The 15,613-nt window shown below is 40.7% G+C and overlaps 1 protein-coding gene across 2 annotated transcripts in view; it reads right to left on the reverse strand.

Annotated features, from left to right (window-relative positions):
• The window catches only part of STARD13 (StAR related lipid transfer domain containing 13), a 288,367-nt gene that overhangs the window by 18,375 nt on the left and 254,379 nt on the right, over positions 1-15,613 (reverse strand). For both annotated transcript variants that reach the window (XM_053969881.1, XM_053969882.1), the window contains 4 exons: positions 10,329-10,392; positions 4,147-5,525; positions 2,475-2,648; positions 221-380 (listed from right to left, as the gene is read on the reverse strand). In XM_053969881.1, the coding sequence (XP_053825856.1) occupies positions 221-380; positions 2,475-2,648; positions 4,147-5,525; positions 10,329-10,392 (1,777 nt within the window). The remainder of the gene's footprint in view (positions 1-220; positions 381-2,474; positions 2,649-4,146; positions 5,526-10,328; positions 10,393-15,613) is intronic.

Raw genomic sequence — 15,613 nt, forward strand, 5'->3', positions numbered from 1 at the left:
TGGTATACAAATCAGCAGGACTGTTACAGCTACAAAATTTCAACAGAATAGCTGGATACAAATCTCAAAATGGAAGACTTTTAGTTTTGGCCCCAACTATCAAATCACCAGAGGAGATTGAGGCCCAACATAAGAGATAATAATCTTCAAATAATCCTGGCACTTAGTACAGAAATGCTCACTGCTGCTTGTCAACAAGTCCATGGAGTAAAGCTCCTACCTGGTCTAGACAGTTGCTCCGTAGGTAGCGCAGGGCTTGTTGTATGCTCTGGGGCAGAGGCTGCCCCGTTCTCTGGACGTGAACTATCAGGGGCACACCAAAGACATTCTTGTCCTTGTAGTCAGGGACTTTCATCCTCTTCATGAACTTTGGTACAGACCTGAAAATTAACATGAACAGGCTGCATGAAAAAATCAGGGTATTTACACACCTTCTGAGTAACACTACTGACAGAAATTGGTAACCGGGGTCATTTTAATAAAGATGGTGAAATAATGTTCAATGCACTATACACAGACACTTTACAATTTGCATAATTGATTAATTTCTTAATGTCTATAAGTGGTTGGCCTCTAATGTACAGCATTACAATCTGTTCTGGCAAGAACCTTTTTACTACTCAGGTGTCATCCAGCTGAAGCCAACAAGGTTTAAAGCATCTTTTAGGGACTCACAGGAATGGCAGAGCAAACCTGAGTGGAGAGGGTATTTGAGGGAAAAGGAGGTTCAGTCCTCTAACATGCTGAATGATCTTTATACTACCAGTTACATGATTTAGTATTTCTATTGACTAAAACTTTACAATAAGAAATGCTTGTGGGAAATCCCTATGTGTCAGATTCCTCCCTTGTGTTATATGATGTATTCTAGTTGAGTAACTTAAGTGAAGCTGGTGAGCTTGCTTTCTTCAAAAAATTGTGATGAAAACAAGAACCAACTGGATTCCCTTTTTGGAAGTCATGACTGCCATGGAATTAAAATTAAAAATATGAATATGACCTGAATGTGACTAAGAGTTTTGTCATCTGTGTGGGAAGAAGTAAAAACTCATTTTAGATTACCCACTGAAGAAGTACAGTGCGTAAGTCTACAGCTATTTACAGCGCCTCCCTTAAAAATCCTTAGAGACTGATTATAAAAACTGAAGAAATATCTCTCAGGATGAAAACCTTGTACAAACAGTAGGACCTAGAATTTGCTGTATTCTAGTCTGCTTATTTGAAGCTGGGTAAGGTGAGATTCATTTCAGCACAGATACCAGCTAGCCACAGGGAGTGCACCGAAGGAGAGCAGTGAAATGGGGATTAATCTTACTGAATTTTAGTTCTCTTACAGAGACTTAGAAAGAGTCAGCTGTCTGTACTACCTCTATACCCACTTTAGGGAGAGACACCTCTGGAAGGTGACCCAAATTCTCAACCTTGGATATAATGGGCTGCTTTGGGGTTGCCTGTCTTTTTCTTCTGACCACAAACAGCCAACCTGACTTTCTCAGATTAGATTTATAACAGATTACTCTTTTAACTTTTCCTAATGACTGATGTCAGTGAGGTGAATCTCACATGTATCAATTGTATCTATTTTTTAATTTCTAAAGGAAAACTTGTCTTAACATAGCTCACAGATGAATTTAGTGAGATTTTGGGGAGGTGCTTTCAGCATGAAAATCACAATATAAATATCAAGTCATACTGTACCTGGACTGGGTGCCTTAGTGTATTTGGGAAAGATTCTGTCATCCTTTTGAATATTTCTCAGATAGTTTTATTATATCTCAGATTCTGTCATCCTTTTTGATTATTTTCTTAGATATTCTTATCCATGCCCATTTCCATTTCTGGTGTACCTCAATCTGTGGGGCCCACCAGAGTTTTTGTGCCATGAAACATGCAGGTTTCTCTAGCCAGTTGCTAGAGAAGGAGCATTCACCTCCATGTGTGCTTCCCTTCACTCCCTGAGTGACCAGGTAGCTGTCACAGCTGCCAGGGCTGCAAGCTCCCTCTAACACAGGTCCAGGCCTAGGCCAAAGCCTGCATCTTTGATTTCTAGAGAAAAGTCCCATAACTATTCTAACCCTTTTTTAAAAACACAAACAAAGCAATATCAAACACATGAAGCAGCAGCTGTTTCTTTTTGAATCACCAAAAGAATACTGGGTAGAACTTACTATAAACTTTTCCTACTTTATAGTCACTCTCTCTTATTCCTGTTTATTTTTCTGGAACTGTAGCATTGTTCAAAAGGCCAGGGTTGTCTCTCTGTTAGAGCTCAGGAATGAACTCAGATTCCCAGGATCTATCTCTCACTTTGTCAACGAGCCACTAGGCAGCAATGGATTAAAAGGGACAGTTTCAAATTCCACACTTGAAGTCAATGGTTCCTTCTAATTGCATTTACTAACCAACAAGAGTAACAGAATTAGGAGAAACTATTTTCTTTAAAAAGTCTCCTCCCAGTTACTAGTGGTACTCACCAGGTCCATCCATGTTTGTTTGACATGGAGTACTTTTCCATGATGGCAGTGAGACGAAGCAGAGAGAATTTTTGCAGTAGATTCAGCTGGGCTGCTGACTGGTTGTTGATGTGAAGCGATGCAATGGAGCGGCTCAGGTGATGAGAGACTTGGAAACTCTGCCATCGTAATTGCCTTTAGTAAAAGAAACGATAGAAAAATCAGAGAACTGCTTTGGTTGGGCAGAAAAGATGGTGTACTGTGAGATAGGGCCGGGCAATGTATAAAACATACATAAACACACACATATGTGATGGCTTGTGCTGTGAAAAGAAAGAAAATGTACCTTGGAGATAAATAGAACAATTTAGATAATCTCTTTAATTTCGGAAATGCCCAAGTTTTGTCATTTTAACATTAGATTCACAAGTGGATGTGGGTCCTGTCCATATACTTGGGGAAGCAGTGCTGCCTGCTATGGTCTTTAGCCCACACACTTCCAACAGGATGTGGGAGATTTAGAGACAAATGTTCTTTGCCTGACTCAGAACTGGTATTTGATGCCTAGTCCCTCATCTCCCAGGGGACTGACCTGACCACTGAGGTATTTGGAGCTGAGGTTCTCCAAACAGATCTGTTATTAAATGCTGAAGGATTTTTTTGAAAAAGGACTAAACCATGTGTCTCCTTAGCTAAAGCTATAACCACCAAGCTATTGAACCATTCACATCTTTTTACTCCAATGCACTTTCTCTGTATACTGGATTCATCAGAAAAAAACAAAACAAAACAAAACAAAAAAAAACAAAAAACCAAACCCCTAATTTTATTTTCATGTTTCACTAAGTATAAGTTCTGATTCAAATTCTAAAAAAATTGGCACTGCTCATTTACTCAATAGCTCTCTCCAGTCCACTTTCACTTTTGTGGTGGTGGTGAGCAAGCACAGGCAGCAGCAAACCATGGCATGGCAGAGTCCTCTATGAGGGTGTGACAAGTCTGACAGCAGATCAGAAAATACCAGTATTATCAGAAATACCACTATCAGAAAATACTAGGTATGTTCTCCCTGCTTTTGCACTTACAAAGCTACCCTACATACAACAGTTTAGACCACAAAAGCTCTTGCCCAGGACCATTGGTACTTGGCTTAACAGGAGCTCATCACTCTGACTTAAAACAGGTCTGTAAACTATCAACAAAATTCCACTTTTCACTTTATTAAGAAGTCAATCATTCATCATAATTTCATCCCACCCATGTAAGGGGCTGGGGCAGGATAGAGAAGTTCTCTTTGAGCACAAAGGGGCACATTTTTAAAGCAGATCAGTGCATTGAAAAAGTGCATAAAGCTACAGATTCATAAAGACCTGGGTGCATAACTTAGAAGACAAATTAAAAATATATCCTACAATATATACAGAGTCCTGCTATGTAATCAATGGATCAAGGGATAAAAAATGCCTTAGTTTGCTCTTTTAATCCAATTCTGCATTGATTCCTTGTAAGAATCTCCCAGCAGGATGTCCCTTCCGTCAAAATCCCACCTTTCCTTGGGAAATCCCCATCTCCATACAGGATGAACACTACTGTAATGGTACCTTGTGCCTTCTGACTCCCAGGCTGAGAACCTCTGCTTAATTATATTGTATTTCACAGTCTGTGGATTTGTATACAACAATTTGCTACTTACCTGCTTGGCCTTGTGAGTGATGCTCCCACCCCAGAGTCCCTCCTGTCCCTAACACCAGTGGCTTCAGATTCATTCAGGGATGTTCCATCTCTGTCCATGTCGCTCGGGGTGGTCCGGCCATCAGACACAGAGTTTCCTTCAAAATCAAGAGTGATCTGTGTAGGTGACTGGAAAGGTAATGATGGAGATTCCCTGACTGACACGTCACCAACTGGCAGACCTGGCAACACCTTCTTTGACCAGCAATCTACCACCTCCTGCAGTCCATTGACATGTTGCAAAATGTCATCTAACTGAGGGAAAAGGACATCTTTCTCTATGTCCAGGAGGTCCCCAGTACTAGCATACAAGTGGGAACCTGGCACATTGTCATAAATACTAATTCTGCTCTCTTTAGGACAGCAAGCCATCAGTCCAGATTCCTTTGGAGTAGAGCAGTTCTGCTTTCCCAAAGAGATGCTGCCTGTCCTCCAGTTTACACTGTTACTGTTGTCTGTAGGTGAGAGGCTTTCAATAGAAAGTGCCTTTGGGAAGGTCCCTGGTTTGTGATCCTTGGGAATGTGCACAACCAAGTTCTCCTGGGAATGAAATTCATTTTTGCGGTTTTGGTCCACCACTTGCCGTAAGGCCGTTCCTGCCAGAACATCCAGGTCCTCCAGGTACATCCCACCTCTCTTGTTTGCTTCATGGCACTTGCGTTCCTTCAAACACGGTGTGCTCACCCCACTGCTGCTGTTTTCGGACTGACTGCTGTCACTGCTGGATTTGGCAGAAAAGGGAAGCCCTCTTTTGACTGAATCTTGCCCCAAATTTTGGAGATCGCCATTGACTATCTGCACACAGTGCATGTCTTTCAAGGATTTTGGCTCAAACTGGAGAACTGGTCCACTGATCTCTAAAGGACCTGTTCTTCCCGAGCCTTTTAGTTTTCCATGCACAGCTTTTGCTTTTAACGTCTCCATGCGTTTTAGAAAGGTTTTTGCTCTGGCTCGTGTTGGATTTTCATTCTTCAGGCTGTCCTTGGGGGACGGGGCGGTGTTTATTGCAGCGGAGTCCTGCAGCAGGGTGCTTTCCACATCATGATGGGCAGAGCAGTCACAGGCCTCCCTGGCAGCGCCAGAGGTGCCAGATTGGCTCCTGTTGTCACTGCCCCCACTGCTCTCACTGTGAATTGATGAGAGCTCAGGTTCACTCAGATCTGTAAGGACGCTCTCACTGCTTGTCGTATTTTTCATTTTAATGTCCCCAGAAGAGCCATGTCTGTCAGATTGGTGAAGCAGAGTGTCAATGTCGTCCACCCGAGACCATCGTTTGCTGGTTCTTTGGAAAGTCCATTTATTACTGATAGCACAGAGATCTTCTTCATCTGAATCTTCACTCTGGAAAAAAAGCAAGTGACACATGTTAAAATTGTGTGCTTGAACTTGATATTTGAATTAATGCGATTGGGCTGCTCCAGGTGAGCAAAAGGCAACAAAGTCTCTCTGAGCCAAGTTTATGGAAGACTGGTCATCAGTCGTTTCATAATACCCTCTTTCATTTAATTGTAAAGACTGCAAACATCTTAACAAGAAAGGAATAAAATCCTGCTCCATACTAGGAGTCCCACTGATACCTCTTGGCTTCCATGGACTGCCTGTGCACTGAATTGTGTAGGGCTGATGCTCACAGTGACTGTTTAGGAAAAAAAAAGTTTTGAAAGGCCAAAGCAAAGGAATCCTGATTTGCAGGGATGGTGTTAAGATACACATGATAAAGACAGGGAAATAGCTGGGTACTACAGCAATGTGAGCTATTTAAAAATCCAAGACAGCAAATATCTGGTGCTGCACGTAGGTTTGCAGTGAGAACTGAATAAACATCTATAAACTTCATAGGCCAGATACATCTAACAGGATTTATGTTTTAGGAATATAACAACAGATAAATAATCATAATGCTTAAAATAACAATAAAAACAAATATTTGGCAGTATTGCTTAGGGTGTGTCTGAGTGCAGGCAAAGGAGAGCAGAGAAGGCAGCCATGGGGATGTGGGCAGGAGGAGCAGCTAGGCTCAGGCTGGCATGGGGCAGCATCTGCAGCTGAGGTGAGCTTTCCTACAGTGGGCAACCACTGTCTTCACTGCTGTCATCAGTAGAGGCACCCCAAACTTGATGACCTGCAGCCTGCCCCACTGTCTCTGGCTTCTCCCGAGGCAGCAGCACCCCACAGCCCTTCCTGGTCTCATCCCTCAGCCTCAGGCGTGCAGAGCTGTGCTTATGTTTAGGAACTACTCTGCAATGAAGAGAACGTGTGCCTTGAAAAAAAAGTTAGATAAAAAACTTCACCCTATGACATTTTTCTCATCTGTTTGCTCAAACAAAAAAGATACATCTTCAGCATGAAGCCACAGTTGCTAATGAGTACCCTTTTCCTGACTTTGAACTGGACTTGTACTGTATTATTCTTGTGCATTTGTTTTAAAGCAGAACAAACTAACTTCACCTACATGACATCCAAACAGCTCTTCACATTCTTGGAAGCAGTATGAAGGCAGTAAAATATGACAGGCTGTCAGACTAAAATGAGGTGCTAAACCAGAAAGACTATTTTGGGACTGGAAAAATTCTCATTTTAAAAGTCTATTATTAGAAGTATTTTTATATGAAGTTTCAATGGTAAAGTTATCTCCAATCTCTGACTAGATCTTTGCTGGCCTGTCTAATTGAAAAATGTAAACCAAATTTTACAAGAGCATCCAAAACCTTAAATAATGTGAAACCTCAAAAGCTGGAGATTGGGATCAGTAGCGTGCCAGATCTCACTGATGCCATAAACTTTTGGTAGTTTATCACTTCAAGTCAGCCAGATGTTTTAGATCATGTCCAAACCATAAAATAAAATATAGCTGTGAAATTTTGGGTTTAGGCATTCCTCTTTCTTTTGTTAACATTGAGGTGTGCAGTGCTCCCATGAGTTTATAGGAATAAATGGAGATCCTCATTCTGTGGCTTGTTAAAGAGAAAAATTGGGCACCTAATGAAATATGAGGGAAGGGGCTAGAAAAGGCTAATAATGCTGTTTTGGCCATTTTGTCTGCAGGGAAGAAATGGCATTTCAGACAGTTCTACCTTTGTTTTACCTCAGCTTGCTGTATGCATATATGGACCAAAGGACTGCATAGCCTCAGAAACTTAAAAATCCATTTATTATGGTCTTAGTAGTGCCACAAAGTGGATATTTTAAAAACCACAAGGGTACGTACTTTTAAATTTTAGCAGTGGTAATTATATCTACAAAGCATACCACTGCTGAAGCGTTGGTGGCACCAGCCAGCAGGATAAACATATTTTTAAAATTTGTTCTACATTGCAATATGCCAAAGGGACCTTAAGGAAGATTCTTGGCTGACACAAATCCCTGTAGCTGCACTGACATTACTGTATGAGCTGACAGGATTTAGCCTGTATTTTCTACAAGCTGGAATCGATTAAAGTAGCCAAAGTGGTAGAGACATTGCAAAAAACACCAAGAAGAGAGCACAGAGCAGAAGACGGAAATAAAAATAAATTCAGTGGTAAATATACTTTAAATCAAAAGTTTGTGGGGTTTTTATTTTGTGGGGTTTTTTTTGTGCTTTTATTTTGTTTGTTTGTTTGTTTGAGTTTTGTTTTTTGCTGGGTTTTTTTTTTTTACAAAGCAGAGATGAACAGAAATGGATATTGGTAGTAAACAAGTTTTCCCTCTAACCACAGCAAAGACAGGATTACATTCTGCCCAAGAATCACTTAGAAAATACAGAGGCTTTTCAGTGTCAAAATTTGCAGCTCAATTAAATAAAGGGTAAGTTTTGGGTTCTTTTTAATTGATAAAGAAACATGCTTGTGTTTCATCAGAAGCAAAATCAGGCAAATATGAAATGAAATATCTGGATACCGAGATACTGCTATAGTGCCTCACTACAAATTCATCTGCACTGTGAGTCCTATGACATATTGTGCTTTTCTTTTGATGAAATCAATAGAAATTCTGGAAGCCACGAACATCCTGAATGACCCACTGTTCTTGTCAGATATCTGAGTGTCCTGACAAATTAAACTGTCCAAAAAAAAATGTTGAGAGCACTTAGGCCACCCATGTGTCACCAGCTAGGGGGACAGCGGATCAAGAGAAGGTCTGAAAGCAATGATTCATCTGACACAGGCAGAGCAGACATTTTGGAGCAGTGACTGTATATTTCTACTGACCTGGGGTGAAATCAAGTGCACAGCTTTGGAGCATATTCAAAAGTCCAGTTAATGCCATTATGTTTGGGAAGATGAGAAGGGGCAAGTTTCTTGAGGAGTGACTGGTAACATTTGCCAAAGAGAAAGAGGTTTTGATTCACAGATTTGTCACAGCTGATTTAAAATAGTACAGCTTTTTGACTGAGGGTGTACTTGCCTGAAATACAGAGGCATGCTAACAAAAGGCAAATAGTGGATTTATTTGCAGTGGAATTCTGCCACATTTTTCCAGCTGGGGGCAGGAATTCTCATAAATCGACAGCTGCAGAAGGCAGTTAATCCAAAGGCTAATCTCTGTCTGTCCAAATCGCTTACGGACATATTTGCAACACATACATAAGGATTTCTGTTTGCATCTTGATGAAGCCAAGGGAAGACATCAGCCCACAGTGGGAATGGTCTGGGTGGGAGAGTGGGCAGTAGGGAACGCTGATGCTGAGCTGTCTTTCACAGGAACCTTGCCTGGCAGCTTGCTTGGCCATATTTTTGTGAATCACTCAAGCAGCTGTGCTAGTCCTGTGCATACCTGTTATGCTGAAGCTCCAAAGCAGGCTGATTTTGCATTTCATTGTTCAGATCACCATAGAGACTACTAGGAAAGGCAGTATCCACAGCAAAAGATGGATTTAGTTCGGTGATCAATTTCAGACCCAGTTTCTGGCTTTTACACTTGCGTTTACATTTCCTCCTGTCAGCATGCTCTCCCTCCTCTTCTCTCACATTCCCTTCTACTTTCAGTTGTTCTGTATCTGTGGACTAAAATCTCCTCCAACTCCTCTTTGTCTACATTTTTCTGTGCTCAGCTTCTCTGTGGCCTTGTGCAGGTATGGACCCAACTAGCTTCTGTCCCTCTTCCGCCACAAATTAGTGGTCATCTGCAAGGAGAGCAGATTGAAGTCTAAGGACTTCAATCCATTCAGAACAGGGAGGAGTGGCAGCAAAAAAATTATGAAAAGCCAACATAACAAAAAAAAAAAAAAATCCTCCCTTTTTAACACAACATAAAACCCAAGAAAGAAAAGAAAAACAACCCCATATGCAGTGAAGAGAAATCCCTGTAGCTCCAGGGAATGGACAAAATAGAAGCTAAAGAGGTGAGTACACAGGAACAAGGAGACATGTGCCAAAGCAGGATATCTGGACATTAAAACCATTCCCTGTTCAAGTTCCCTCAAACACTGAATAGAGTATGATGAGACTGAATTTGCAAAGACATCAAAAACTCAGCTCTTGGAGTCAGTTTTTAAAAAGCACTAGAAAAACACTCTAGGAAGGAAAAACAGGAACCAAGATTTCTCAGAGCTGACAACTACCATTGTATAACATTCAAGGACTTTGGGGAATTTATGACCAGAAAACCAAACATTCAACAGTTAATGCTGGACATGTTACAAAACTCTCAAAATCAACAAGCTGTTTCTGCAGCCCTCACTGAAACCCTTTACACTCAGATAATTCCCATGTTACACAGGAGCTTGTAAGGATGACAGAGTTTATTTTCATATTCTTAACTGGGAAGAAGTCAGTATAAGAAACAAAGAAAAGCTGTTGTTTTCATCTGAGCAGCTTCCATTTTTTCTGAGCAGAATTTTCCACTGTGTACTCTTATGGCATTGACAAACAAGCCAGTCTAATGAAGCTTTACTGTCTTTTCACCCACTAATCTTAATTGAACACATGTAGAGTTTAAGTACTGTGTGAGCCCTTCTAACACACCTAGAATTTACTCACAGTTTCTATTCTATTTATAATTTCAAGATTCAGCAATTCACATTATCATGCATCCAGATAATGCTGACATGCATGTTTAAAGTAAAATAAACTCAACTCACTTTTAAGAGCATTATTGAATTAAAGGCTAAATTGGGGTGGTCTTTTCACAAAAGCCAGGGTATATTTAATGAAGTTCCCTTACCTTTTTTCTTTGGAAGTTCACATCGAGTTTCATTGAGGCGCACTTGTTCAGTGTGTTCAGTCGTCTACAGGACAAAGCAAATTCAAAAGATTAGCAGCCTCTGACTAAAGGGCATGATTTTTTGCAAGTTCAAAACATGTTCTCTTATCTTACTGTAGGGTGCCAACCACATATAACAGCTTCAGAAAGGATACTGGTCATCTATTCCAGCTATATGACCCCTGTATGAAAAGGAACCCTTAGTTTCACTTTACTTGACAGCCAGGTTTGATAGGTTGCTTTTTAATTTATAGACATTTTTATACTTAGCACAGGAAAAATTATAAACAAACACCTGTGATAGCTGGGGAAATGACAAGAGAGGGAGGAGAGTTGCCTTATGCAGGACTGTAACATAATTGGTCTAAAATGGGGATTTCAAAGTACTAGTGAAAGACCAAATGAAAAACCAGTTGCAGCTCCTCACTTCTGGAAATCGGCATGTCTTTAAAAAAGTTGACATAAAGAACCTCTAGCTGCTACTTATAGTTTCTCCAAAGCCAATAGTTTCTTTTCTCCTATCTGTGAATCTTACACACAGGTTAACACACCCAACATGTAACAAATCTAACATTTTAAAATAAATAATTTTAGCTATTTTTGACCATGTTCATACTGATATTACCAGAGTCTCTGTAAGGCTTCTGCTCCTTAAACCCAAGGCTATCCTGTGATGACAGTGAGTTAAAAGGACAATCTGTGTGTGTGTGTGTGTGTATGTGTGTGCCCATGTGCAAGGACAGCCAGAGGACAAGTAAACATGCTGTTTCAATATAGAACCTCCTTTGGTAATGATAATTGATTTGGTTTTATTTATAATTAAAGATCCTGATACATGAAACTGTCCAGCTTCTAAAAGCAGAGGCTTAAAGTTAAATATGTTCAACTTTGAAAATTTTCCATATCTAGGACTGAATTTCAAAATAAAGGGAGGCAGAGTGAGAGAGCCACATGCCCACAGCACTCCACTTTTGGCTGCTTGCATCTCCTATGTCTTTATAGCAACACTTGTCTCTGTTGCTTTTGACTTGCAAGGAAAGGCTTCCAATTTCCAGAATTTTACATTGAAATGCATGTGATAAGTTACAAGGACACATGAAAAAAGTATCAGATCAATAATATAATCTCTCACATAACATAAGAAGATGATGGCATTAACATATTCCTCCGCAGAACTTCTAATATTAGCATACCTTTCAGATTGCCATCACTAACAAAGAACCGACCCACCAAATGTGGAACTTCCTTAAAAAAAAAAAAAAAAATCACCCACTTATTTGTAGATCAAATATTCCTCCCAAAGTCAAGCCAATAAATCTGTTATGCCGCATCAGAAAAGTCCTGTGCTCGTGGTATTAATTTGGGTATAATGTATGCACAAGCACACCCTGAATACATGATAGCAATGTTGAAATAAATTCCAGGGTTTGTGGCTGTGCAGCTATATCTGCAGCCTCCTGCCCACAGATCTTCTTCTTGGAATACATCTATTATTGCAAAACTCCTCTTTTGCCCAAACACAGAATTTCTCAACCCAAAGTGGCATTTTCTTGGGGCCCTGAGGCTGAATAATGTTCAGTGCTTCATTTGAGCACAAAATGTTTAAATGTGTATATTGGTATCAATTCCAAGTACGCAGAGGCACATTTTCAAAGGACTCCAGCCTAGCTTTCTATCTCTGGGGACAGCTCCCTCTTAGTGCTGAATATTGGCTAATATTGGAGTCCCTGCACCTCTTTGTCAGCTGGCCTGTGCTGAAGGGAAAAGTCTAGCTACATTTCCACACTTGCTCCACTAAAACAAAAACTACTTTTTACTGGGGGCCAGGGAGTTCAACCCCAGGTTTTAAATTCACCCCTCTGCAAATCATCATTATGTTTTTCTGGGGCTTTTCCAGGGCTATGGAAAGATTTGCCAGTGAAATTACACAACTAATGATCATATTTGTGAGTTTGTCTGGTACTAACAGCTCAAATCAGTGTCAGTCTGTTTCAGTGTCTTTCGTCATGTTGATGTGCCAGTGGTGGCAGAAAGCTTTTCTTATCAGTTTAAAGCTGTCAGATGACTGACAGTCAACTCCTCAGGAAGTCTTTCAAAAAGAAAAAAACCCAGAAGTTTCTGCTACAAAGGTTGTCACCAATGTCCCAGTTGAAGTGAGAGGAGCACTGCACTTTTATGCGACTGCTTAAAAAACATGGGAAAAGAATGCCTGTTTGTAATGTTAACAAAACACAAAGTCTGGACTTGAGAAAAGGCAGGGAAAAGTACATTAAATAAACACAAGAGAGGTGGATAATAATCTAGGATGCATTTGAAAGTATATCTGGAAATTTCTGCATTGTTCAGGGAAAGACTGCAAAACATGTACTTCAGCAGGTGTTTCAGTGATGTTAATTTTATTTCTTCTCCAGAGCATCAAAGGTGGTTTAAGACTTTGAAGTAATTTTTAAAAAGCCAGCAGAGATATTCAGGTGCCCAAACAGATATTTCTGGTACTATTTGAGATCCCCTGGAGTATCAAGCTTGGCTTTTAGCTGCTGCAGGTACCTCCAGACAGCACATGGAGAAGTCTGGGCTATCTGAGGAGATTTAAGATGGCCATAGACACAAGTCCTTAGGGCTCTGAATCCCAACCCCAGTGCTGTAATTGTTAACTCTTAAGAAAAAAGTTCTTCAAAAGCAGGAAATCTTTAACTTTTGCATCCTTTACAGCACTGAGCAGTGTTTACAAATAAATACAAGCTTGTAGCTATGCAGGCTCAGGCCAGCTGGAAAACCTTATGGGGGACCTATTGTCCTGCTTTAAGAGCAATCCAAGTAAGAGGGAACAATCCAAGTGATAGGGAGACAGCTCTGAAGTGAGTTCGAGTTCCAGGTGGTTCCCTGGACCTGTTCTGCAGCTGCTTTCAAGCAGGTGTTTTGGAATGCAGCCATGAAGGAGAGGCATCATGGGGAGGACAAGCATGGACAGTACAGTGTCTCCTGCAGCAGCAGATCAGCAAATGCCCTCTCTAATGGATTTTGACCAGGAAAACATACTATGTGGTTCTGTAAATGCCTCTCTGAGGGAACCACAACACTATTTCTTTCTTTTACTGCTATTCCTAACCAAGTTTAGGTGCTACGTACACATGTCCATGCCTGGCTTCTTCTGGTGCTGTCAGCTTTGGGAAGAGGATATGAAGGTCTTGATGCTGGGCTTTGCTGAGGTCTTAACATGGAATAAGAGTCCTCCCAGCACCATTAGGGCTGGTGTGCAAGGCTGGCACCGCCATGTCCCTGCTCCACCAGTTTTGTGCATGAAGAGAATATACTGTTTTCCAGTCACCTTTTTCTCATGGCTGCCACTGAGGGAGTCACCTTGTAGGCTCCAGGCTCACATGAGATGAGTAATCTCTTCTGGAAGTCAGTGGGAGCCATTCTACTGCCTCCAGAGCAGGGCTTTCTGTCCTGCATGGGGAGAGTCAGGCCTATTCCCCAACAGCACCTAGAGCAAGATAACTCAGCAGATGGTACTGACTGCACACCCATCATTTCAGAACTCTGGTGGGAGGATGTCCCATCCCATACAGCAACTTTCACTTTGTTTACAAGCTGTCTAAGAGACAACAGCTATGGAATAAAAGGCTGCTGACTGCTTGGCATAGCTCAAATTTTAAGAGCTTGGTTTAGGGAACTGTGTATCAGACTGTTATATACTTGTCCTTCATGTTCTTAGTCACTGTATTTATGTGAATACAAAAAGTACAACGTGGCTTGGCTTCTCCTTCTCACCCTCTTATCACAGCAGCCACAAGAGTTCCCAGAGCAGAGTTGGTTGCTGCTATTTTGGAAGTGACACAGCTATAAAATTTTCATGCTCAATTATTGTTTTGGCAGGATGACAGCGTTTGCCTGCAGATTGCCTGGCAATTCTCTATTGTTCATTACTTAATAAAATCTGAGTGGAATCTCTTGATAGATATGCCTCTAACCCAAAGGCCTCAAATTTGGTTTTTACTCTGCCAAATTTTCAAATTATATTGTAAACAGCAGGGATGTTAGAATATCTCAAAAAGGTCACTGAAATCTTTTACAACAGGGAGTCTTAGACTTTCTGACTAAAATACTATCAGCTGCCTTTAAAAAAGGTTCCTCCTCATTTGTGCCTCACGTTGTCTGGTATACTTCAATGCCGTAAGAAAACTGATTATAAAATGAGATTGAGAGTCTGATTTCAACCCACAAGAGCAGAGAATTTCAGTGTTTATGCTATTACTACTCAGAGCTAAAACTGCTCAAACTGATTATCCATGCTGGCATTTCAGCTTTAAAATTATCTTCCAGAAAGAAATGAGAAGCCCATTTTGTTCAGCACTATGTGCTGAATGCACTATTAGTCAGTGTGATGGCTTGGTCACGCATAGCTTTAAGGGCAGCTTTGAATGTTAGAAGAATGGAAGCTTGACTGCCAACCTGGGAATCTGCACACAGAAATAATAACCAGCCTTTTTTAACTTTCTCTTTCCTCAAAGTGCATCACAGCCTGCAGCTCTCATGTAGTACATTGGCTTGCACCTTGCAGTAACACCATTGCAGAGCAAAGGACGGGCAGAGAACTGGCCACAGTGGTCAGCTGAGCTGTGAGGATTTCCATTGCACTGGAAAACTTGGAAGATGCTGGTTTGATAGCTCATAGAGTAACAAAGCTGGAACTGGGGTCAGCAGCTGACACTGTTCACTGTTTCTGATGAATCTGAATCTTGGCATTTGGTACAATAGCTTTTTACAGCTTGCTTTCACTGAAGGGTTTGAAGCTGCTGAGTTACATCCAATTAAATGTCTTCAATCTGAAAACATAACCTGTACATAATACTTGTATTTCTAATATTATGAGGAGCTATTAATTTTTAAGATCTAAGCTGTTTAAAAGCTCCCAACAAAAATTCAAGTAAACAGGTGTCTTCTGAATACAATAATTACAGAAGAAGTTGTTAGAGTCATAAACCCATTTATCTTTAAAGTGTGGAAATGTCTGTGTCTATGCTTTTTTCTATAGGTCTTATCATTGTCCTTTGATTTAGGCTAATGTAAAGCATTTTTTCCCTTAAGTGCATCTATCTAGCTGCTAGTTAATTTTCCAAACCCTCGTATTTTAATAAAAGAGAAAAAAACCCTACTGCAACCAAGTCTCTAGCTTCTCAGCTTGTAAAATGATCCTCATAAATATATCAACATAGTATAACTGTAGGTGTTTCTGTGAGTCT

Source organism: Vidua macroura, chromosome 2 (assembly GCF_024509145.1).
Source record: "Vidua macroura isolate BioBank_ID:100142 chromosome 2, ASM2450914v1, whole genome shotgun sequence".
Taxonomy (NCBI): Eukaryota; Metazoa; Chordata; class Aves; order Passeriformes; family Viduidae; genus Vidua; species Vidua macroura.